The 25716-nt window shown below is 41.0% G+C and overlaps 1 protein-coding gene across 16 annotated transcripts in view; it reads left to right on the forward strand.

Moving 5' to 3' along the window:
• TENM2 (teneurin transmembrane protein 2) overlaps positions 1 to 25716 on the forward strand; it is a 602430-nt gene that overhangs the window by 431156 nt on the left and 145558 nt on the right. For all 16 annotated transcript variants that reach the window (XM_052684852.1, XM_052684855.1, XM_052684854.1 and 13 more), the window contains 2 exons: positions 5287 to 5521; positions 17462 to 17700. In XM_052684852.1, the coding sequence (XP_052540812.1) occupies positions 5287 to 5521; positions 17462 to 17700 (474 nt within the window). The remainder of the gene's footprint in view (positions 1 to 5286; positions 5522 to 17461; positions 17701 to 25716) is intronic.

The following is a 25716-nucleotide window of genomic DNA, read 5'->3' on the forward strand; positions in this document are numbered from 1 at the left end:
ACTTACTTGGGCTGTGTGCCTGCAGTCCCTGAGGGCGGACTCTGGGTAATGTCCTGCATCTGTGTCTTCTCCCATGTGAGTGTGCACAACTTTCCCACCCACCTCGTGCAGCGGCCATGCCTGCTTTCCTTTGCGCTGGGAGCAAGCTGCTGTTTCTGCAGCTGGCCGTGTCTGGGTGCTCCTGATGTCTGCCCTCAGCACTCCAGTCGCATGATGGAGTGGCAGCCGTGCTCTCTGTGCGCACCAGCAGCTCCAGTCTGGCCAAGTTAATTCGGTTGCTGCCTTTTCTGCCTCCCGTGTGATGAACTCGTGCCCTTCAGGCTGGGAGCCAGAGCTGCAAAGTGCTTTCCTGGCTCAAACTGCACCAGTATGTGATTGCCTTGTAAGTGGTAAGGTAATTTACCTTCAGCACTACTGCAAAGGATAAAGAAGCATACAGATAACAAGTGCTTTATCCTCAGTCGTTCGAGGGATGCCGCAGTCAGCATAGGCTGTAGAAAGTATGACAAAGTCTGACTGGACAGATAATTTATCCATAAATTCAACTTTCCCCTTTTCTGTGACTATCTGGATATTGTGGGTTAGCAATGGAGTTTTGGAGTCTCATTGGGCTGGGTTGTTTTTTTTTTTTGCTGCAGAAACATTTAGTTTTTTATTCTAATGTTGTGAGGGGAGATGGCCGCAGTGCGCTGGCAGAAACTAGTAAGTGACTTGCACAGTCAGTTGTTCAGCATAGTCTTGCCTCAAACACTGTAAAAACGTGGACAAAAGAAGGAACACCTGGCAAATGGTGTGGTTTTACAACAAGAAAGAGAGTTAAGACATCTATGGTTATGGTTAAGTAACATAACTTGCTTCTTTTCAGCGTACATTGAAAACATTCTGAGAACAGTGAGATTCCATTTAAACTTTGCCATTCCACAAAATAATTTGAGAACTAAAGCAAACAGTAGAGTATGGCTTAAACCAGAGGCCACAAGGCAGATGAGAAGCCCTGGTTTCAGCCCAGCTAGCTCAAAGCAGGGCTGAAAGCCAGGTGTCAGCTGCCGAGCAGGGGCAGCTCCTTGCACGCTGCCTGCTGCTCCCTGGCTGCTTCAGTGCTTTAGTGCTTTAGTGCTTTTCTTCCTGGTTCTGAATAGAGCGATCTGCCTTTGGAGGGGAATTAGCTTGGAAGGTGGCTTGTTGTTGTGTGACAAACCTATTACTCGCTGTGGGAGCAGATGATGTGGTTTCCTTGAGAAAACAGTATGGTGCAGTTATGTGAATAAAGATGCTCGCTAAGAAGGATTTTATGTAGTTTCAGTGTATTCCTTTTTATCTGTCAATGCATCAGCTTCATTCACTGTTTCCACACAATGTTAGTATTGTCTATATGTATAAGCTGCTGCATTGTTCATTTCTGAAAAATGTGTGTTTTTTCTTTTAGTTCTTTTGTGAGATGATTGAGGAGGTGTTTGTCTCTAGCATTTAGTCATGGTACATAAGACAGTGCAGCATAGCTAAGGTAGAATCTCCAATACTTTTTTTTTTTTTTTTTTTTGGTGCTATATACAAGGGTTCCAGGACAGCAACTGTTCTGCTCCGATCAGGGATGCTGCTGCTTCTGCTTTGAAATGGATCTCTTCAGTGGGAACTTCTCCTCAGATCTCTGTGTTGGGTCGATTTAGTGCAGGTATTACGTGAGGGTTACACAGAGTTGGAAGAACTTGGAAATTAATATGGCATTGTTGAAGCAGATCCAGAGTGTCACTTAGTGCACCAGGCAATGTCTGAACTGCAGTAAGAGCTGAGAAGCAGCATTTAGAGGTGCATCCTAAATCAGGGCAGACCTCATTGCACTGTACAGTCTCCTGAAGGGAGGTTGTGGTGAAGAGGGATTTGGCCTCTTCTCCCAGGCAGCGAGCAGGACACGGGGCAATGGCTGCAAGTTGTATCAGAGGAGGTTTAGGTTGGACATAAGGAAGAACTTCTTCTCTCAGGGGGTGGTCAGGCACTGGAATGGCTGCCCAGGGAGGTGGCGGAGTTGCCATCCCTGGCAGTGTTCAAGAGGTGTCTGGATGATGTGCTGTGTGATATGGTTTAGTGCTTGTGGTGGCAATGGTGATGAGGAGGCAGTTGGACTGGATGATCTTAGAGGTCGTTTCCAACCTTGTGATTCTATGATCCTCGGGAGCAGCTCACTGTAGTGCTTGTAACCCTGTGAGGGCGTTCCAGCAGGGCAGGACAGGGCTGTGAGGTAGCAGTGCCATGTGCCCTGCAGCCATGTTCTGGGGTTCAGCCGTGACCTGCAGTTTTTGTGCTCTCGTGTACACAAAAGAAGGGAATGCCCTTATAACACAGTTATGTTCAGGGGTTTTCTGCCGCTTCTTGTTTCCTTTAAGGAGACGTGTATTTCACATCTTACTTGAGGTGAATGTTACCTCTATCCTAGCTTGTTTTGTTTCACTGTTTTCCTGAATAAAAGCATGAACAGAACAAAGCATTCTTTTCTACACTTTTAGCTTCTTGTTTCTGATTAAACCCAAGTAAGTGAATTGAAGAACTTTTGTTTGCTTCAGAGAAATGTAGGTTAGACTTTGTGTTCTCAGATTACGTAATTAGAAAATTATCCTCACTCAGCTTCCAGTTCACACACTTCTGCTTTTTATTTATTTAAAGAACTTTATGAAGAAGCAGAGTATTAAGATTTTTCCTCTCTCCTATATATGTAGTAACCTAAGTATTCACTTCTGTGTGTGTTTTTTAATATTTATATATAAGCTTTTGTACATTTTAATATATATCTATATGATTTTGACATTGGTTTTGTATTTTGTATTAAATGCTACATTCATTCTATGCCAGATGTTTTGGGGTTTTACAGCTGCTTCTACATAGCTTGTTTTGTGCAGTACGCTTTATGTACTGTGTGCAAACTAACTCTTGCAGCAGATCAATTCGTGGTAGCTTGAATTGAGTTCTTCTTTGGCCTTACAGAAATTGCACATTAATAGGAATGCATAGTTCTCTCACTTGTGAGAGCAGCCTCTGTGATCTTGTGGTTGGAGGATTCAGTCAGTATAGCTGTCACTGCCATGTCTCTGGGAACAAAACTTTTTTGTTTATGTTTCTTTCCTATTTATCCTCTGAAAGGCGAAACTGAATGAACAGTTGCAGAGAAAATAGGAAGTGCACAAATCTTCTGAATTAATTTTTAACACAAGGGCACATGTCTGTATTTTATCGCTTACAGAGATCCATTTATTGAAATCCAAATCACTGTGCTTTGTTTAAAGCCAGAACACAGACATGAGCAGAGTAATTCCACTTAAATTTCTATGCATGTGGATATTGTCCAAGCACATTTTCTTCTTGCTGTGTTTCCCTCTGCATGCTCTTTGGGAATGGCACAGGACCCAGTGCAGATTAGACATCTGATGTTTTAGGAGGTCCAAACGTGGATTTTAGATGTTAACTTTGCTGGCTAAAATAGTCTTTTCCAAGCTTATGTCAGAGATGGCCAAGGGAAGGATAGTAAGGTGGCCAGCCCATGTGCCAGCTCCAAAATTTAAAATGTGTTCATGAAAGGCTTCTTTGTTTTTCAAACAGGCTAAGCATTCAGGCATAATGACTTTCAAAAAAGGCAAAGAAACTTCTGTGCAGATTGAAAGCAGCAGATGCAGCATCCGGAATTTATCATTCCCTTCTGAAGTGTCTTGTCACAGGGCAATTTCCATTTGCTTAAGTCTTAGTTGGACGTGTGTTGTTTCTTCTTTGGCCTACACTGAAGGAAGGAAAGAGCTGTCTCCACCAAGCCCTGTCCTGTGGCAGATCCCCAGCTGCACCGCTGCCTCAGCAGGCCCTTGTGCTGGGCGGGCAGCCCTGCCACCTGTTGTGCATCTGCCCACACTGAGGGAATGCAGCTGTGTCTTCTCTTGAGCCCCTTCCCCTGTTACAGTGAGGGATTTGGTCATAACTTCAGAAATCAGAAGCCTCCCTTTTTGCACCTATTCCAGTTCCTGGCTGCATGGTGTGATTCTCACATGGGATTAGTCCTGTTTGAGCAAAAAGGGAAGTTATTTTCCTTTTTTAAATATTGGCCTTAATGATCTGACAGTTAATTGAACGTTTCAACAGTTTTTCTGTGCTTCATTGTTTTGTATGAAAATAGATCAGTCTAGCTGCAAATATTTTCCTCTTGTGATGCTTTCTTTTATTGATGGATTTATTAGGTAAAATGGCCTTTGGTTTCTAAAAGGAACATATGCCGTTATGATTATAATTTAGCTAATATTACTTGTTCTGATTATTGTTCACTAGAAAACTACAACTTCATATAATGACTAAAGCATGCAGTTCATAATCTATAATAGTGCTTGCTATTTTAAATTTTGCTCTTTTTATTAAAATTAAATTATTGCACATATGGAATTATAAACTTATCATTTTGTGTTTGTTTACTAAAGTAACTATGCTAGAACGATGCCTCTTTATTATCTATGCATGTGCCTTTTCATTTAATCCACTTGCCTTATTGATAAGCAGAATTTGTTTTCATTATCCATGCAAACACGTCAGTACTCAAAGAATAGAAAGGTGTATACCCTTCCTTATCTCCCTCCAAAATTTTCTGTCATCTTTCAGTGAAAGAGGTCAAAAGACTTAGCACAATTTTCAGATCTTGATGTGCGTTTGTGGTGCTGCTAAATAGAAAAATAGAGGCTAAATCCCGATCACATGTAAGAACATTGAAGATACCATCATTGCATTGTTGCATTTTCATATTTGGAGCTTAATCTTCTTTCACTGGCACAAATACTGTTCCTTTGAACCTAATGGGCAAGCGGTGAGTGAAAGCAGATTAAGATCTCTGATTAAATTTTATAGAAGCATAAAGTATTCTCAAAAGCTATTTTTAATGCATTAAGGTTCATATCCTTAAATCCCTGACAGAGACAGGGCAGAAAATGTCCCTCCAGGTGGGTGTACGGAACGGGCAAGGTTGCCCGCTGCTCTGCTTCCTTCCTTTTCTCTGCAGAGAGGCCACAAAGACTGTTTTTAAACCTCAGTTGAGTCTTTGTGGACATCCTAACTATACAAACTTTAGGTGCTGTTTGATTTCTGACAGTCTGTGGTCTGATTCAACAGTGTCTCCAGTAGCTACAAGCCCAAAAGGCACACAGGCATAGTTTCTGGCCTGTGGGGTCAGCTTTTTGGTTTTTTATCCAGCTAATGGTCTTTTAGAAAAAGCTGAGAAAAATAATACCATCAGCATGGCTGTGATGTCTCTTTCTCTTTCCATTTCAGGCCCTTCAAATCATCACAGCCAGTCAACACTGAGGCCACCTCTCCCTCCTCCTCACAACCACTCGCTGTCCCACCATCACTCGTCTGCCAACTCCCTCAACAGGAACTCACTCACCAACCGTCGCAACCAGATCCACGCACCTGCTCCCGCTCCCAACGACCTTGCGACCACGCCGGAGTCCGTGCAGCTGCAGGACAGCTGGGTGCTCAACAGCAACGTGCCGCTGGAGACCAGGTGGGTCGCGGGGCCTGGCAGCGCTCTGCGGTGCCCTTCCATTGATGAGGGGTTTTGCTCTTCCTTGGGTCAGTGGTGGTTTTAGTTGATGCACAGTGAGAGTTCCTGACACCAGAACGTGTGCGCTACGCGTCGTCTGAATTGCGTTGCTCTGAGAGGCGGACAGGTGGGCGTCTCTGTCCTATTTTAAAGTATCTGTTACACATGTGGACAGTTCTCGTGTATTCAGCTAACAGTACTATTGTGGCATATCTTCTCACAGGCACAGGGAGAACTTCTTATAAGTCACATTGACTGTGTTGCTGGAAAACTATGTGCTTTGCCCTTCCTGAAATCACAAACAGAGGCTCATTTATAATTATGCAAATATGCATTTTGGGAGACTTGAGAAACAATCCCAGATCCAAGACTGGTAGTACCATAATTTTCATTTATATTTCATCCAGCATGCAGGCTCATTCTAATCTCTTCTGTATGTGTTAACAGCTTGATGCCTGTGGGGCAAACAGTTGCATACAAATTTAAAGGTGCAGCACTTGGGTCAGTCAAATAACTAAGTGCCTGGTGGGTTGTGGTTCTCAGCACTATTCTCAGTGAGATTTGTGGTCATTCAGGGTGTCGGATGCCTGCTTGGAATAGCAGGATTTTAAAAAAGCCATTGTGAGGACTTCTGCAGGACCATGTGTTTACGTCCTTGTTCACAGACACGAGGCCAAGTCCTGCTGCAGCTGTCAGAGCAGCAACTGAACATGTGCTAGAACTGGAATTTGCACACCTGAGTCTGCCTCTCTTGCTGATATGGTAGAATTTTACTGAATTCTAGAAAATTCAGTTTTAAAAAAAACATGTGAAAAACAAGATTATAGTAGAAGAGTGATCTTGCTGGCCTAGATCTGTATAAAAACACAGAATGCAGGTAGGGCAGCTGGACTCCTTGTAACACTGGCTTATGCATGGTTTCAGCTATTCGCTTGCCACAGCTCTGAGATGTTACGTTTCAGTTGCGGCCTTCTGGGAATTTAAGGCTGCTCTACCAGCTTACATGCAGAGTAGCCAGCACAGTGTAGTTACACCTCCATACAGGCATTCTTTAGTACAGTGACACCTGTAATTTGTCATTTCTAATGTCATAAGATTGCCCCAGACATTTTCAGGGAAATAATTCCTTGTGATATTTGCAAAATGGTTCTTTGTCAAAATGCTGGCAGCCCCAAGCAATAACACTGGGCTTCTTTACATTCTGATTTTGTACCTATTTCCTGCCAGTGGGGACTGTCAATTCCAGTACTAACTTTGGACCTTATGCTTTTCTGCTTTGTATCACAAACTCTCATGGAATACACATGTATTCGTGCTACTGACCAAAGTAGTGATGTTATTTCTGGAGGCTGCAGGACACCTGGCTACCAGAAAACTGCAGTTTTCTGTAGGTGCATTTGTCAGAGGTGAACATGGAGATACCAGAGAGCCTCCTGACAGGACTGCTGCTTTCTAAAGGCTCTTCCAGGGATGCTTCAGAATTGATTTTTTTTTTTTTTCCTTTCTGACATGCACACCTGACAGGACTTTATGACAAGTTTCATCACAATAGTATTAACTCAGAAGATTAGGACTTTTTTTTCTTGTTTGCAGTGAATTTTGCTGAAATTTATGCCTGCAGAATCACTGGAGACTTTCCAAATTAGCCAGCACTCTTTAGAGCTAGTATTTCCTCTAAATTCATGCCAGTAGCCACAAAAACAAATGACACCTTTTGGCATCCTGTCAGTTCCGCCTTCATTTTTTGGCTTTACTTTGATGTGAGTGCTGATCCCACTCACACTGCCTCTTTCCAGAGCATTGCACTTGAATGTTTCTCCCTGTTGGCAGTTGTTCATCTCAGCAGCAGAGCACCCCAGAGTCAAAGCCACCGCTGACATCAGCTGCTATATCAGAGCCATCTTTCACAGCTTTCAGTTTTCACCTTTTGGTTACCTTCAGTAGGTTCTTCTCTCAGCTGAAAACAATGTGCAAGTGGTCACATTGCTGATCATGAAACAGAAAGCAGAACCTGAGCTGTCTGAAGGGAATGCTTTATGTCAGCACTACAAAACTCAGATCACAGTTTAGATTCCAGACACCTCTTTACCTATCAGTGCCAAGTGTCGGAATCATGGAATGCTGCAGTGTGTCTGCATATTGTTATTTTTTTCTGCTAAGAATGTTTTTCTCTTCCCTTCTTTCCTTTTGCAATATTATGCTGGCTGAGCTAAACCCACAGACCACTTGGAGACAGCACATTTTTCAAATGCCTCTTTTCTCCATCTCTTGTTTCAGTATTGATTTCAGAAGGGTTAACCAGATTTGTATTAATTTAGCATGACAGGTTCTTTATTTGTATGTTCTTGTTTTGTGTTTTTTTGTTTTTTTTTTTAATGAGGCTTTTGATTCAGTGCAAGCATAAGCATAAAATATGTTGATGAAATTCTCTATTTTTAATTACTTTTCGGATTAAAAGGAAAGTAAATTTAAAGTCAGTGTGAAGTTTCCAGGCCTGTTTTCTTATTTATTACAGCATACGTGTGATAGGCAAGACCAGATATAGGTATATAAGCTAGGAAATGAGAACCACGGCACTGTTAGTGGGAGCAGCCAGAGCAGGACAGGTAATGGCTCCTGGGACAGTGCCAGGCATGGCGTGCAGTGAGCTGAGGCCTGGGGGCAGGAGTGGAGCTGTGCTGGGACAGGAGGAGGACGGTGCTCTCAGCACAGCTGCCTACAGGGCCACCTTCTAACTGAGCAGCGCTTGAGGAAACTGCTGTTCATCTTCAGTACGTATCATAAGCAATTAGTTGCTATAACTGTCAGCAGTTATCTGTGCATTTAAGAATGGCTGGTCCTTGAGGAGGCTCTCCTGACCTGGTGGTGAGGGCATGGTGCCTGGCAGCAGGGGGCTGCAGGCCTGAGGGCACCTTGCAGAGGACGCCATCTTTAATCTCCCTTTGCTTCTGTTTTTATGTTCCACATCTCCATCTACGTAGGGAACAATTCTATCAGCTTTTGGTATTGTTCAGCTTATTTTGGTGACCAGCATTTGCTCTGAAGTGAAACTGTGTTCTTATTCTGTGATTTCTCTGGTTCTATCAAACAGTTCTCCGGCTTTTTCTGCAGGATTGTTACGGTTTCAGTGGCAGCCACCTTTCCGTCTTTGTTTTCTTGTGGAGTTTACTGCTTGCCTATATTTGCATGTACTTTCTTCAGGCAACTATAGCGGGTCTCCACTTACCCTCTGTGGTACTTTATTTTTAACGTAATTATGCTTACCTGAATTGCAGTAGCTTATTTCTTTTAGTGAAGCTAAAAAGTAGCAAAAATGCTTCTGCAAAGTTCCTAGTTCCACTGTGTTGGTGTGGTTAAATTTAGTTCAAAGCAGACCAATACAGATTTTGTCTTACCTGGTCTGCTGCTGCTTTATGGCTGCAACAGGCCTCTGCTTTGGCTGTGAAATTGTTCAGTTTTCTTCGAAATTAGGGTACATAATGGAAGGGTTGAAATATATTTAGCTAAGGATTGAGGAATGCATCGCTGTAGCATATCGTGATGCTATTTTTATGGTTCATTTCTGCAGTACTTAGCTGCTTTACCTTTAGGCCCGCAGCTGCTGTGTAATGCTCTTTAACTTTTATTGTCCGCTTGCAGCCTGTTTCAAACCATCTCCTCCTCCTCCTCCTTTCCAAAGTGCTGGTTTCTACGTTTTGCAGTTAAGAGGTGTTTCTTTATCACTTCTTTAATCATTGCTTTCAATGAGGGTGAATGATGAAAATACTACCTTTGAACATCGCAGTGTGGGTCTCATTACTTCCAGACAGCCAGAGAGGCAGCACTCTGCTTTATAGGTTGAAATGCTTTGAGGGCTTCTGTATCACAGAGCACAGGGGAAAAGCACAGCTCTGCAGGAAGGTTTGCATCGCTCTGTGCACTGCAAGGTTCATCTCTGGTACAGAAACCTTGCACAGGGCCATCTGCAGACGCCAGTCAAAAATGAAATGATTCATAAATGAGGATAACAGAATAGCTTTCATGATTGGATGTTTGTCAAAGATTGCCTAATGTGCTAATGCCTGTTCCTGTGCTTCATATTGATGTTAATTAATTTAGTTGGTATGGTTATAATTAGTACTTAATCCAAGAGAAAAAAGATTAAATAGAAGTTAGTCTTATTATTTAATCTCATAATTAGTTTCGTACTTAAAATATTTTCAATCAAAATCTTTTAGCTGCAAATATAATTTTATGGATGTGTTTGTAGTTTCTTTGAGCTTTCTAACAAGATTTGTTATTGCGTTTCACTGAAGAATGTATCATAGCAACATTTCTCCTATATTTCAGGAGAAACAGTGATGGTCTATGGTCACTCTTCTGGTAACTGTGAAATCCTTGTTTCCTTAGATCTTCTGGGCTGTAGTACAAAAGTACCAGTCAAAATCTGGGGTCATTTAAGTAAAGTTGCATTTAAAAATTGAAAAAAATTGTAAAAATTGCCCTTCAATAATTCATGTTGCTGTTTGAAATATTTGTCTGCTCCTAGGGTTCAAGCTACATTTGTTTCTTTGCAAGTACTTCCATTGTAGTCTCCCTGTGGGTGAGCCTGAGGGAGAGAGAGCACAGGGAGATCAGAGGATGGAGTGGTGCCGTGAGCTACGTCCCGCTTTGCACCAATGCAAAGTCACAGCGTGCTGCAGCAGGGAAACACCTGTGCTGGGTGTCTTTGTAGCTGCAGCCTTCCAGGCAGCAAAGCAGTGAATGCAGTGGCTGTGCATGGGCTAGAGCAGCCTTTGCAGAAGTCCGAGAACAGAGTAGAAGAATGGGATTTAGTGCTGAGATATTAGTTATTTATTTGAGAAGGAAATTAAATATCTGAAATGTTGTTAATACTTAAGTCAGATATTGTACCGTGATTGTGTCAACAAGATAAGCTACAGAACTTCTGACCTGAATATGTAAACTTGAAGTTTCTGAATGAGTAGAAACTGCAAGTTGCAGCCGCTCCTCACAATTCTCTGCCTGTTTTGAATAATGTCTCAATATTTTGATATCTTTATGTATGATGCAAAATGTTCTGGAACAGAACAGTGTAACAAAATCTCTTTTCCTTTTGTTAATGCAAATTTCTAGAATATATTGGGCACAGCAAGCAACAACTTGGAGCAGTGAAATATCTCCTCAGTCTAATTGTGCTCTGTCTTATATGGTCTTCTCTCACCAATTGCTTAAACTGTAAGACTACAGCTACTTATGCCACAGAATTTTGGCCCTTCTTAGTTAAAGGCTGGGGCAAGAACTGACACCTCAGTTTGCCTGTTCGTTCTTGAGAAGGTTGCAGGGTGGTTGTGTAGTCTTTCCACATAAATGGGGTCTGCATAGATAGATTCTGGATATGTCTGAAAATGAAAAGCATTTTGAAGAGGCAGTACAGCGTAATCAAAAGTATCCATAGGGACTTAATGTACATTTGGGCCATGCACTTGCAGAAATTCAAAAAGTATTGAAGAAAGGTCATTTTTAGCAGGTTAGTTGTAGTTGCTGTAGTTACGTTTTCATAGCAACTACAACTACAATAAGAGATGAAAAAAAAGAGTGGAGGGAAGCCCTACAAAAGCAGGATATGTACTGATGGCTCTGAAAATCTGTGTAATGTACTCCTACACACATACCCATAAGCTCAAAGAAATTTTTACAGATCACATATAATTGCATATTGTCATGATCTGTTTGGTTTGCATTTTAAGGCTTTCAGTTGTGTAGAATGTACAGGCAGCATCAGTGGCTGTACAGGAAGAGACAAGGACGTTTAGAAAGTTAGTTTTTGTTTCCTTTCTTGTTGGAGGTTTCTTTTGTTGTTTGTTTGTTTTTAATCCTAAATGATATTATTAAGGTTTCTATTTCATACATTTATATGCAGACTGTTAAAAAAACAACAACAACAACAAAAAAAAACATTTTAGAGACTTGAATTTCTTATAGACATGAACAACTTCCTAATTTGGCCCCATTGCCAGTGCGTTTCCTTTGTTTCTAGTTATGAGAGTAGTGGAATTAAGAGTTACTGAAGAGCTTACATATGTGTCTTTTAAAATAGAAGTGTTTTGAAAATTAGTAAATTTATTGATGCAGAAAGCTAAAAATTAGCAGACTTATTGAAATGCAACACGCTGTTGTCATTATTGTCATTAGCAAAATAACAGATGTGGGCATTATTGGATTTTGTCACTTTGACTGTAACATATTTCTCAGAACTTTATAGATGAAATCAAACTATTTTTGTACTTGTGAATGTAGGGTCCTATAGTTTGAGCTGATAAAGGCTGCCTGAATCTTTCCAGATCTGCTTTATAGATTGTACTTCCATTTAATCTTAGTATGTATGTGGAGTAACTCATTTTCTGTGTTTATGTGTAGCTTTTTCTTTTACTTTTTCCCCAGGTGTTAGGCAGCAGTTTCATTGCTGCAGACTTAGGGAATAAACAACAGTGCAGATTTTAATAGCTTCATTATGCGACAAGGTGTCAGCTTCACTTAAGTGAAGATTCATCTGGTGGTTAACTAAGAAAAAACTGTTACCACCTTGTTTCCAGGTCAGTTGTGTAACAGACTTCAGCTGGGATCCAAGAGGCTTTGCAGGAAGGATATGCATACATTTGAAGGTTAAAACAATTATTTATTGGCTAACTTGGGCAAAAGGCTACAAAGATTTAAGCTGACAGGCTAAATGCTGGTGTGCCCACCAGCAGTTGTAGGGCATCCAGGGCTGGTTTTGGACACACACCACTCTGGAAGGCAGGAGTGGCCCCTGCAGCTCCGTGTTGTTGCTGAGCTCCGTGTGCCACTAGCTCTGCCACACCAACACTTCAACCCTGACATGCTTCCTGGCCTTCCTCTTCTTTCCGTGTCAGGCCAGAGGCCTTTCCACCTTGGTGTTCTCCCTGTCTCCTTCTTGAGCTCCTGATGATCCTTGTTGCAGCAATCCTTCCTCTCTCCACAGCTTACACCTTTCTAAGGGCTCTCGCAGCTCTCTGTCACATCCCATGGGCTTTGCGAGCAGCCTGAGCTGAGGTGATGCTGCTGCTGGCTCATGTCATGCCTCACATCCTGACACCAGCAGTGAGAGCCCCTGGAGTTGGCAGCTCACAGCTGGGGCGTGAGATAGAGGGGGTTATATCCAACACTATCTTAATTAGCATCTCCCAGGTCAGGTGCAGGTTGTCCTGTAAAAAGGTATCAAAGGCATCCAATACAGAGCTAAGAATGTTGCGGGGGTACAATACAGATGGTTGTTGGTTTTTTTTTTTTGTTATTTTTCTTTAATCTACTCTATTTTTGACTGTTGCTTTGGGAACATTGCCTGTTTGTTTTTGTTTAATAACATGACAGATCAGAGTGCCCAAAGGCTGGTGCCTGCCTTTTTTGTACAACATATCACCTTCCTGCCAGGCAGCTTTCAATTACCGTGCTTTTGTGTGTCCAACTGTGCCTTTGTTGAGAGTCGAGACGGCGGTCACAAGCTGGTCTGCCACTTAAGGCAACACACAGCACTCTGCTTAACACTCTGTATGTTTTAGAAGAGATTGCTTTGGGACGTAATGAACCCAGGCTTCAAGAATTCACGACCCCTTCCGGGGCTGGGAAGTTGGTGTTAAAACTTGGCTGGAGGCTTGGCAGCTGCTGTCGTGTTCAGAGTTATGCAGCAGAGAATAGAAGTGGTAGGAATGTTACCTCACTGTTGATGTCCATTCTGAATTATTGTGTCCATGCCCGATGGAGTGTCCTTAGTTACTGCATCATGCACAGTTAGTTGCAAACTCATTTTCTGCAGTGAGCTAAAAAACACAGAAATACTATGTTCTTGTGCACACTGCAGCTGTGCCTGTCTGCAATGTGCACTTGAGAGTGAGGGGTGCACGCTGGCATGCTTCTGAGAAATGGCCGCTTCCTTGACCTACACGTGTCTTAAATAGCTCTCCACTGAAGGACCACTGAATCCATCTCAGGATGACCTGAAACCCAAACCCTGTGTCTCAGAGCATTGTCCAGGTGCTTTATGAACTCTGGCAGCCCTGTGCCGTGCCCACCACCCTCTGGGCAGAGCCTTTCTCTCACCCCCACCCGCCCTCCCCTGGCAGCCCCAGCCGTTCCCTGGCCCCCATCACTGTCACAGAGAGCAGAGCTCAGTGCTGCCCTCAGTTTCTCAGGCAATTCACTACGTTTGGACTTAACTTTCGGTTCAGCTGCTTTGGATGTCAGGCAGTATATCTGAAAATATTTCTTTCTTACGAAGTACGAGCATGTATATCTACTATGTATTATTTTAAGTAGAGTTACCATAAAAAGTGGTGGCCACAGGACCTAGAGCACTGGTAAATTTGAAGATAGTAGTCCGGATGAGATTAATCAACCAATCTTTCCTCCTCCCACACAGCTTTTTTCTCTGCTTAATGTTTTGTGTCAGTAACCTCCAAGCACATACTGCGCCCTGCTGTGTGCAGTGAGCCCTCAGTTCTGTCAGCATGGCTGCTAATCCTTCAAGAACCCCAGAGCAAGGACATGCTATTAAACCTCCTTCGGGGAGGACTGAGGCCCTTAAGCAACCAAATCTTCCACCAGCTTAACGCTCAGAGTTCATTCTTAGCATAAAAAAGCATTAGAACAGTTTTGGTTTCTTTTTGTCTAAAAGTGAGAAAACATGAAACTTTGCTGCCTGAGTCTGACAGCCACTTTCAGGCTTTCATTGACACAAATGGCATGGCTACTCTTCTGCAGAAGAGTTTAGAAGACTAGATTATTTTTTTTTTCCAGTACAAGTGGGCATATAAAGCTCCATGTTGCATTGCGTCTTCTGCAACAAATAAATGTCACAACATGATCACGTAAATACAATTGGATGTGATTTTATCAGAGCTTAAAGATCATTTATTTGTAAGTCCTTGAATCAATCAATTGAGCTATAAACTAATCTCTTGGAATGTTTCCATTTATTAATTCCTATTAAAACGGTAGTATGGAAAAAGACACTTTAAGCATTACAGCTCTCCATATTTCTTTTTTCATACAGAATGAGCTTCAGATAGCATGAGGAGTGAAAGAAGCAATTTCTGTTATGGTACCTTGTTCTTCCTTTCTATTACAGTTTTTCATCTCAAAAAATGATAGATTTTTTTCTCAGCTGGTTCTTGCAGCGTGCTGCCGTGACAATCTGACCATAAAGAAGGGGGGAAGAAAAAGATTTTTCTCTCAAAGAGTATGGAAGTTAATACAGGCTCTGTCAGACCACTATTCCCTGAACACCAGAGGTCCTTTTGACCTGTGGGAAAATAAATGCTATAGAGAGCTCTGAATTAATGAAGAAAGCAAACGATAGCTTTTTCCATTTACCAGTAATCCACAGGACTGTGGACAAATGTCCCCTTGCATGCTCCTCTCCCACAGATGTCACCTCTGCTAGCAGTGTGCTGCATGCAAGGCAGCACTCCCTGCTCTGCTGTGCCTGGGTGCGAGGGGCCGAGGATCAGGGGCTGCTCTGGGGGAGCCCTGAGTGAGCTGGGGAACCAGCTGGTTTTCCATCAGCAGCATGCAGACTCCATCCATAGCTTTCACAGATGTTTAAATTACTGAAGCTTTGCGTAGTGGTGATGGCATTTTGTAGTTATCCTGTATAGAAATGCTTTGTGATGCACAGAAACTAGAGAGACTATGTTAAGGTTAGCAAATCTATTCCCATGCTTTCAAAATATGTTTAGGCCCAATCTAAATCATAATAGTAATCCTAAGTGAAGTGGTTAATGTGTTTTGCCTTACAGTATTTGATAGATGAACGTGGAATATACAGTTTATTATTTAATTCTACTACTTGAAATTAAGTGAATGGCTACAAACAAACAAGATCATTTCTCTCCATAAGCATTCATTGTGCAATATCTTCCAGTGTTACCTCTGAGAGAATGTAATTAATGTTGATAAATGCTTGTGTTCTTCCTTTGCAGCTTTGGTCCACAGACAATTGGTTGTACCAGAGCATGGCAAATCCCACATAAAAATATAGCTATAGATCATTGGTTTTAGGGATAGAGTTCAGACAAGTCAATTTATTTCCATTAGGAGATGAAACTAAACTTAAAACTCGGGGGGCTACAAAAATGTTGCCTGTTATGTTCTCAGTCATTCTGGTCTGCTTTGCTGTAACGTGTTTCCACTAATCTGCTTTCCAGCTTCTGAACACGGTGCAGCTTTCCAAAATGGCTCAGTGGGTGTTTAACGTATCTTTAGTTAAATGTCTTTTTCTTAATCTTCTGAAGATGTAATTACTGTACTCCAACATGGCATGAAATCTTCTAATGTTTGCCACTTTGTCAGAAATGCTCATACAGAGATAGCAAACTTTCCGCTTCTGAAATACGTGGACAGGAGCTGAAGGTGTGACAAAATGGCATGTTTCCTTATACCCATTTCTGTCAGCCTTTTTGCTTCTATTGAGTTCTGAGCAGAGTGACAGAGGTCATGTTTGTATGTGTAAGTATTTTGCTTTTCTTTATATACTTCACATACCCAAAGTAGACCATGGTGGGACTCTTCTACTTTTTTTCCTCTTTTTTTTTCCCTCACTGAAACAGTGTATGATTGGCATGTTCTATTAAAACATATCTAGGTATTCATTCATTCATTCTTGATGGGAGCGGAGTTTCATTATATATCTGAGTTTACTTTAACAGTGCTATATTAAAATTTCTGTTAGTACTGCAGCTGCCTTCCTGGCTGAATAGCACATAACATTCCTGGGTTAAAAGCTTTGACATTTCAGATAAAGGCAGTGCCAAGGACTGCAATTTCCAGTTTGATTTTGTGATTTCGTGCTTTGGGGCAGGAGAAAAAGGACAGGAAGAAGCACCTGCTGCAGACCCTGAGGTCCAGGCCTGAGAGGGCCACACATCACGGGGGGCCGGCTGAGCAGCTGCAGTGAGTGGGAAGGAGAGATGGGCCAGTCTGCGTGTGACCCACATCTGCTCTGCCTCGCCGCGTCTGTCTGTCCGTCCTTCCTCACACCACATCTCCTGTCTGTCCATCCTTCCTCACACTCCGTGTGGCTTCAGCGCCGAGCTCCTGTCACGGAGCAGCGCTGTGCTCCCAGCAGGAGCAGGCTGCCAAAGGAGCTAAAACTGCTGCTGCTGCTGTCGGTCAGGTTTAACCAGGCTGAAGGAACAGAAGTGTCAGCAGCTCTCACATAACAACACCGGCTTCATATCATCATTTCCCAACAGTTATTTTAATTGAATTGTTTTTCTTTTCCAAAGCAAACAGAAACAACAGAATTAATCTGCTTGAGATACTTAGCAAGTGTCTGGGCAGTCTGAGAGGTTTTATTTCTGCTAAGCTTAGCACTTTTGACGACAGTTCTAGTTCTTCAAACCACCCTAACTGTTATTTTTTTTTAATGGTTAATTCTAATTCTGGTAAAATCTCTTCCTGCAAGGCTGTAGTCTTTCTAAAATTTTATTTTTTGCTGGCAGCTTTTTCAAAGGCTTATAATGTCACATCCGAATGTGAGCCCTGTTGCCAGACTGCTCCCCCTCCTTGTTGGACACAGTCTTAACATACTCAAACTTTGGTCATGTTGGTTTTTTTAGTTACTATCCAGGCCAACTGCATCTAGTCACAAAAAGATTCAGAAGGTTATGCTGGCAGAAGACATCCTGACACTGTGTTTCAGTGACAGTTGTTTGATTTTGGTGGCAAAAGGATTGTGAGAGTGTTTGTTTTCCTTATTTCTTCATGCAAAGTCATTTTTCTTCTTGAATTTAATCCTTATGTCATCTGGGTTAGGAACAGGAGATAACCTTCCTTCATAACTACAAGATTTCTTACAGTTTTCAACTGTAGTTCCATTTTTTGTTTTGTTTTGCTTTTTTCCAGGCATTTCTTGTTTAAGACATCTTCTGGAACGACTCCGCTGTTCAGTAGCTCTTCCCCTGGCTACCCACTGACCTCAGGAACAGTTTATACTCCACCTCCCAGGCTGTTACCTAGAAATACATTTTCCAGGAATGCATTCAAGCTGAAAAAGCCCTCCAAGTATTGTAGCTGGAAATGTGCTGCTTTATCTGCAATTGCTGCTGCAGTCCTGCTTGCCATCCTGCTAGCATATTTCATAGGTAAGACTGTTCTCTATGTCAAATCACATGCCTATGTCAGCAAATGAAACTTGAGCAGATGAAAGGGTGGTTTAATCTGTTTTGCAGATCTGTGTAGTTACTGAGCAAACAAAATTTTTATTCTTTATGCTGGTTAATGAGAAAAATACAGTTCTATAGTCCTGTTCGCTGTCATAAGAGTGGGAACAAGACATGGATTCAGGATCCTCAGCATGCATTGTTAAATGGAGGTGTACAGGTGCTTCAAACGGGCAGGTGTAATGAGGATTTTTTTGAGTACTATATTGGCTTTAAAATATTTTGCAAAAATGGTGATAGTGAATCCATAAGAGTAACAGAAGGTACTGGTGTTTGAATTGAAGTAGCACCATAGCATGCTGGATTTAGAGGGAAAAAAAAATCCAAAATCATTTTGAATGATAAGTCTCAGTTTATATCTCTTCTCATGCCTAAATTCATCTTGTTTTTAGACCTCAGTAAGATAAATCTATTAGGTGTGCTATTGTTTTCTGCATGCCGCATATCCTTAGTGTTTTATAAGGAAAACTCAAATTTTGTGCTTATTTTCTGTGTTTAGCATATTAATAATGACAGCACTGTTCTATTCTTTCTTGGTCTTTTCAGATTTTTCTTTAAATGTGCTCCTGTGGGTTTTCTTGTCTTTACTAGATTAATTTTTCTGATTTCTCCCTCTGTATCCTCCTCATTGTCTGTTGTTTTGGAGATTTTTCAAAGGATCTATACCAGTTAGATGTGTATTTTGTACCTTTTACAATGCCTTCAACAATATGTTGATAATGACATGCTACACAGATTGTCCGGCTTCCCTGAGTAAATGGCAAAATTGTAGTACCTTGTAAATACTTTCTAGACCCATTATGTTGGGGTTTTTGTTCATTTCTGAGACTCTTTGTGTTGATATTAATATGTTGCTACCTTAAAGAGCAAGGTTCATGCATAATATGTGAAAGCCCTGTAAGGATGCACTGAATTTTATTCCTATTTCCTCCATTTGAAGAGTGATTTATTTTTTTATATTTTCTTTTTTGACCAGACAGCCTAACTCAAGAGTGTAGATAATGCTTTCTGTGGAGATTTCAATTTTCACATTAATGGTCTTCCACAGGTAATTAATACACGAAGTGAAAAAGAGCTGATGAGCTACTTCATTGCTTTTGTCTCTTTAGGCCAGGCCTGCATCCCAGCATATTCAGTACTACAGAGTAACCAAGTTTCTGTGCTTCTTCTGTAGAAAACCTCAGAAGAATAGCAGCCTTAGTTTGATACTTAAATAAGAAGATTGGAAAGCACATGATTTATTGAACTTGACAGTTATCATACAACAACTCTCTGTTTGAGTGATTATGCACATGGGAAATGATATACTGCAAGCTGAATATTTTAATCGCGCATAACTTTGAAGTGATGAATTATGAGATGTGTTTTTCCCTGTTATTTAGGTTACTATAATCTAAAGCAAAACTTTGCAATGTGGTTATTGCCTTCAACAGTTTCTTAACCATTTAAGACAAGAGGCGATGTAAAACAATACATAGACCCTTAGCAATTGACGAATGGTCTTCAAGTCATGACATAACTGATCTGTCTTGACAGAAGTTTTTGAGGTCTTTTTGGAAAAGACAGAAAAGAAAAGAAAACTGAAAGGAAATTGCATTGTCTTAAGACAGTATCTTGAGACAGCGTCTTGAGAACAACAGGATGGCAAAAAGGATGTGCTTAAGACCATCAGCTATAAGCTTATCCAGCCATCAAATTGTTGGGACTCTGCTGTCCTCCAATGGTCTGACCCTAGGCACTGAAGTCTCCGTATTACAAGAAACCTGAAAAATCTTTCCTTGTTCTGCAGTTCCCTGGAGGGATGCCTTCTCTTGGGCATGTGCAGTACTTCAGACCTGAGAAAAATAATTATCCCCTCTCTTGGGCAAAGAGCAGCAATCCCAAATACCAGCTGTCTGCTCTTCTGCTGCTTGCTTTGGAGCTGCTGACCTACTAATCCGTGAACTGCTGTGAAGACAGAATAACTCTGTCTTGTTCCAGTCAGTCTCTTGGAAGAAAAAAATATGTTTTTCTGTTTTTAAGATGATCAGAATTATGTTCAGATCAGACCAAAATCCCAGTTCTGTCCTAATCATTGACACAGCTGGAAAGTGAGAGCTGTTAATCTACTGGGGGTGGTTATTTAAGTTGACCAAGATAGGCAGGAGGAAGGGCAGCACTACCCCAATGTGTTTTGCTGTCAGAACTGGAAACACAGGGGACTCTTTAAAGGCACTGATAATGTTTTACTGCTGCACATGTCCAAAAAAGCAAATTTCTTGCTCTCCACCAACACAGAAGTTGTATTACTGAGGATACATCTGCTAAAAATAATAGCTATGAAAAAGTTGTCAAAATTTGCAGTGAATGGTTCTGCTCTTTAGGTTTAGCTCAATATATCTAGGCTCCGTGAAGATGACTGTATCAAAGTAGCAAAGACTATTGCTGGACTAAATGAAAAACACAATGCTGGCAAATAAGAAGTAAATTATATTGAAAAAATAGTTTGAAGATCTCGTAGGCTTTCTGAATGAATTGTCCTAAAATAACAGAGATGTGGGAGTCAAAGCGGTTCATTGAAAACCTGCTGTCTTGGGTTTCAACATCCGAATTTCAGACTGCCGAAGATGAATGGTGTCATGAAAAAATTTCTAACAAGGGGTGATTTAAAAAGACAGGCAAAAAGCATATCATAGAAGAAGATATAAAAGAATATCAAAGAGATGTAGGCATTCTTATTGTCTTGTCAGGTAAATAAAAACAGCCTGAATGAAATGGGGAAAAAAAAATAATCGCAGTCCATAATACCCTTTGGAACTAATTGTCCTCCAGACCTGTTTGAGATTTGTCATTTCTCAAAGTCTGGGATTTATTCTCATTTTCCTTGGGCGACATTTGAAGAATGTAGAATCAGCCATTCAAATTAGGACATCCTGGAGACATTGGGCTGGTGGTGAAACCGAGTTACAGGAAAGTAATTTATAAAGTGTCAGAAGGAAAGCATATACCAAACGTACTGTCTTTGTCAGAGTGTTCACTTCAGAGATTATGGGAGTGATGAAAGACACTGTCATGTTAAATTAGTTTTTAGCCCTTCAGATTCGTGCCAAACTTGGAGGGGAAAAAACAATAAATAAAGGAGGAAAGTGAGGAAGAAGTCTCCCTGTGCTCTCCACGATAATAACTCCTGCCAAACACTAAATATCATGTTCTTGCAAGCCCCTACACTGCTCTGATTTCTGCCAGTCTAACTTGGAGCATGGAAGAACATGTGACCATCAGCATGCCAGGATGTTAAAAATGAGATAATGTTAAAGTGTTTACACTTTTCAGAGGGAGGCAACAAGTAGAATAACATTCCCTGTACGATGAGTTCAGAGATGCTCCACTTAAAAATAGCATCTCATGCTGATAACTTTTGGTGTTAGTGTATTTTGTCTACTTCTATTCTGCTCAATGATAAAGAAAATTAGAAGGAAAGTGATAAATTATGAAAACAGCATGTTTGTACTGCATCTTTAGCTCACGTACCACATAGGGAAATGTTATCACTCATTTATTCTTCAGTGTTATTTGACCCTAACTATGCTCGAGGCTTCAGATAAACTCCAGTTTTCTCCTTAAACTTAAGATAAGATAGCCATGTCTGTGCTCCAGAGAGACCTGGATTGCCAAAGGCTCTGGCTGCTATTTAAGCAAATGAAAGTTTCATTTTTATACCCTATACATTTATTTAAAATTAAAGCCTGGAAAACAGCGGCTGAAACTTTGGTAAGTTTCTTGCTATTAGAAAACACCACAGCAGATTTGTGAATATAATACATATAGGCAAATAAATGGTTAATTTATTTGGTTATCTTTCTTGCACAGCAGTATTCATTTGTTTCTGTGACAGGCAGACAATAAAATGTATGGGCTTCTTGAGGAAATTAGGCTCGGAAGCAGAAGTCTCATCTTTTCTCGGCATGAAATATGTGCATAGACTACAGTTTTCATAAAATTGTCTTCTTTTGATGTTAATATCATTTTGAATTATTTTCATCCCAAAAATGAGTATGATATTTGCCAGTGTAAGAGCTTATGTGGAGTTTTTTTCATTCATATTTGTATTTTTTTCCATTCATAAATGCAGCACTCAAACTATTACTGTAAATCCTTTCACTGCAGCATCTAGAGCTCTGCAGATAGCACCGCTCCCAGAAACACAGACGTGTAACTAACTGCTCCTAGCTTCACTGGCTGCAACTTTTGCCATTCGCGAGAATATTTTTGAATTTGGGAGACATTGATGATGATATAAGTCCAATTGTCTTCTTGACTGGTTCCACAGGTCAGGATTCATGATAATAGTTCACGCAAGTGGTTGCTTTATGTATCAATTGATTTATTTTCTCTGTCTTTGAGCTGTTTTTGACAAATGGCAACCTATGTTTCATTTGATTTTTCTGCTGCGTTTGTGTTGTATCACTTTTAAAGTCAGAAAACCATTGAGCTGTTCTTGGCCAGACTTCACTGAAATCAAATACGCTAGGCAGCTGGGAAACCAAGATTGACAAAAGGGAAAACCATGCAAAGATGGAACCTCTGTCATGCAGGGGGCATCTGGTTGTCAATCACTGCTACCAAGTTTCACTTGAATCTTGCATCTTGTGAGATGAGATGGTGACAGAAGTTTCTGTTGTAAATTTGCAATGAAAATAAGTATTGCTTAGGGGGCAATAATTAAGTTTTAAGATAAGCCTATCACTCATTGAGATATTCTTCTTGACTGATTCATTCAATCTGAGGAAGAGAAGAGTGGTTATCTGGTACTAGCTCCGAGAATAAGCTTTGAACCTTTCAAGGAAAACTGTCTGTCCCCATTCTATAATGAAATTCTGCACTTTTGCTGGGAATTGTGGAGCTTGGCTCCAGGAACATTGAATGTGGAGTTTTCACTTCACAAGGGTCCTGTTTCAAGGTGCAAATGTGAGGAAGAGTCATTAGCTGAAGTAGATCATCTTGCTTTAAAAACAGCATGCTTTTGCTGCTAAATGGCATAATGGCACAAAGAATAGGAGCATTTTTATGAGAGGTTATGTGGATTTAGTTTGCCTGTGCCTTTCCTGAGTTAAAAATAAAGGCTTGATCTAGAGATTTGCTCCAAGAAAAGCAAATGCGCATGTTTTGCCTAGAGATCTCAGAGATAATAGAAGTAACTGCCTTTCAGTGTGCAGGGGCAGTTTTATCTGCCTGTTCAATTCTTTTCCTCTTTGTTGAGGATTACCATACCTTAAATCTGAGCACTTGAAACCAGAGTGAGCCTAATGTTTCTGTAACTCACAAGTGCCACCAGGTGCTTAGTGCTTGAAATTGAATACCCTTCCTACCTATTTACCAAGTCAAACAAGCCTACTCAGAAACCCTGGTAAGAAATGGGAGACCAAGGTGATGCTTTGCGTTGGGTGTTACAGAGATTTGTAAACGGGGAGAGTGGTGTTTGTTTTTAATGCATGTTGCACAATGCAATCCAAGAAGAATATCCGAAAATATTTTTTCACAGATTTCTCAGATGCTGGTTGTTAAAAGTGTCAAAAGATACTGCTGTGAACGTGAGAAAAATAACATAGCAGTCTAGCTGATGCTGCTCTACTCAAAACGTGTATGTCCTTAGTCTCATAAAAGTTCTCAATGTGATCTAGCAGAATAACAATGGCTAAACTGGAAATTTTAGAGAAATAGTGCTTAAATTAAGTACTACTGTCATAGAATTGTTATTTACTCAGCCCAGTTTTTTGCTTTTTTTACTCAGACCTACAAGAATGGCTTCCTCAGAGGCTCTTTTTTTCCACAATTTATAGTAGCACTGCTTTATGTTGTGCTTCACATGCTCCATTATTTCCCTACTGTGCCCAAACAGGTAAATATCCCCTGTTTCATAGTAGCTGGGGAGCAGAACCTGTTCTCTGTCCCATTGGTGCAAGGACTGATTGTTTTAGTAGTCTGGGATTGAATCCAGAACTACAGGTATGGAGTCTCATCAGGGCAAAGGTGTAGCAGGGATAAGCAGAAGCAAAGCATGTCTGGAGGAAATCAGGGAAAAATGATGAAAAAGCTTTGAGGCAGTTCAGTGAGACATACTTTATTTATAGCCTGGCACAGCACACTGAGATGAGACCATCTTTCTGAGGAAGGGTGAGCATAAGCGATCTTGAAGATTAAATTTTGCTAATCTAATGCTAAGTCAGATATACCTATCAGATAAATCTGCAGTCATTTTCTATGAAAAGTCACTGTTCAATATCAGTGTAAGATTTCACAGTTCTCACAGTTCTCCCTAAGGAAACGTTGCTCTGTTAGCTGCTGTTTATGCTGAGATCATCAGTTGATCATTTCTGGATTCATTTATATTTATTACTTGTTGCTGCGTTTCTTTGCTAACTGATCTTGTTGTTTTACATTTTGTGTGCTTGCAGATTTTATTCATTTAAGCCTAGAAGTACATTATTGCTTTTAGGATTATAACTGTCGCTCAGTGGGGTAATAGTAGATCAAAAGATGTGACAGGGATTTTGTAAGTATGGCTAATATAGCTGCTAAAACACTGTTATGAAAGCCATGAAAAAAGCCCACAGATAAAAGATATTTACATGTACTACAGAGAAAAGTGGAATATAAGAGGAACTTGCATTAAGACAATTTTAAAGAAGGAATTAAATTCATGTTGTGAAAATAATAGGACAAGGTAACAAAACATAGAAGTCTTGGAGGAAAAGAAATTGAACAGTGGGAAGAGAAATGTCACATCACTATAAAATAACAGAAAACTTAATTTCAGTGCATTACGTTAAATAGCGAATAATCTCCTTTCAGTAACTGAAAAAGCTGTTTAAGAAACAGTTTTTGTGTTCATTTCAGCTTTTGGTTGTTCAGACTTTAGTTCTGTGTGGTTTTGCAGCATCATACTTCGTGCTGCCTGCTCAGACTCTATTCAGACACAGAAAATATCCTGACCATTTTATACACTCTATATATCCATATGTCGTTGACTTGCAAGGGTCAGTGAGTTTGAATGCCTCACACATCACATACACACCATGTTGTGGGGCCTTGTTATTAATCCTTTATATGTGACTCTTGTAGATATAATGAGGAAAGCAGTGTTTTCCATCACAGTCTGCCTGATCTCTGGTTTTGCACTCTAGATTTAAGTTTATCAATGACAGGATAATTTAGGGTTGAAGGCACCTCTGGAGGTCTCTAGTTCAACCTTCTGCTAAGTCCAGTCTGGTCTTGAAGACCTTTAAGTTCAGGGACCACATTACCTTTCTTGGCAATGTTCCACTGTTTGACAGTCCTCATGAGGAAAAAGAATTTCCGTACATCCAATCTGAGTCTTCTCTTACCGTATGCCATTCATCTGCATCGTCCTGTCGTGCACCAGTGTGGCTGCCTTCATCCTCCTGATGACCTGCAGTGCTGCTGTTTCGCCACCGTCGCCTTCTCTAACGCAGCTCCCCCAGCCTCTGCTCCTGGGACAAGTGCTCCAGCCTTGAGGATGCTAGTGACTTATAGTCGACTTACTTTGTTTTATTGATGCCTTTGTTGTACTGGGAGAGCCAAAACTGGATTCAGTTACAGTAGAAGCAACCTAGTGGAATGGTCTGGAATGAGCTGCCCAGGGAGGTGTTTGAATCACTGCTACCAGAGGTGTTCGAGAAACATCTAGATGTTGTACTGAGGGCTATTGGGGAAGTACTGGGGGTAGGTGGCTGGACTGGATGATCTTGGAGGTCTTTTCCAACCTTGGTGACTTTGTGATTCTAATGAGTGCTGAGCAGGTGGGAATAATGTCTCCTGGCTGTGCTTCTGTTCCTACAGGCCAGGCTTCTGCTGCCCTTCTTTGCTGCCAGGGTGCACTGCTGGTTTATTGCTGCTCTATCCACTGGGACACCAGTGCCCTTCCTGCAGTTACTCCCA

The sequence above is a fragment of the Tympanuchus pallidicinctus genome, unplaced genomic scaffold (assembly GCF_026119805.1).
Source record: "Tympanuchus pallidicinctus isolate F22 unplaced genomic scaffold, pur_lepc_1.0 scaffold21, whole genome shotgun sequence".
NCBI lineage: Eukaryota > Metazoa > Chordata > Aves > Galliformes > Phasianidae > Tympanuchus > Tympanuchus pallidicinctus.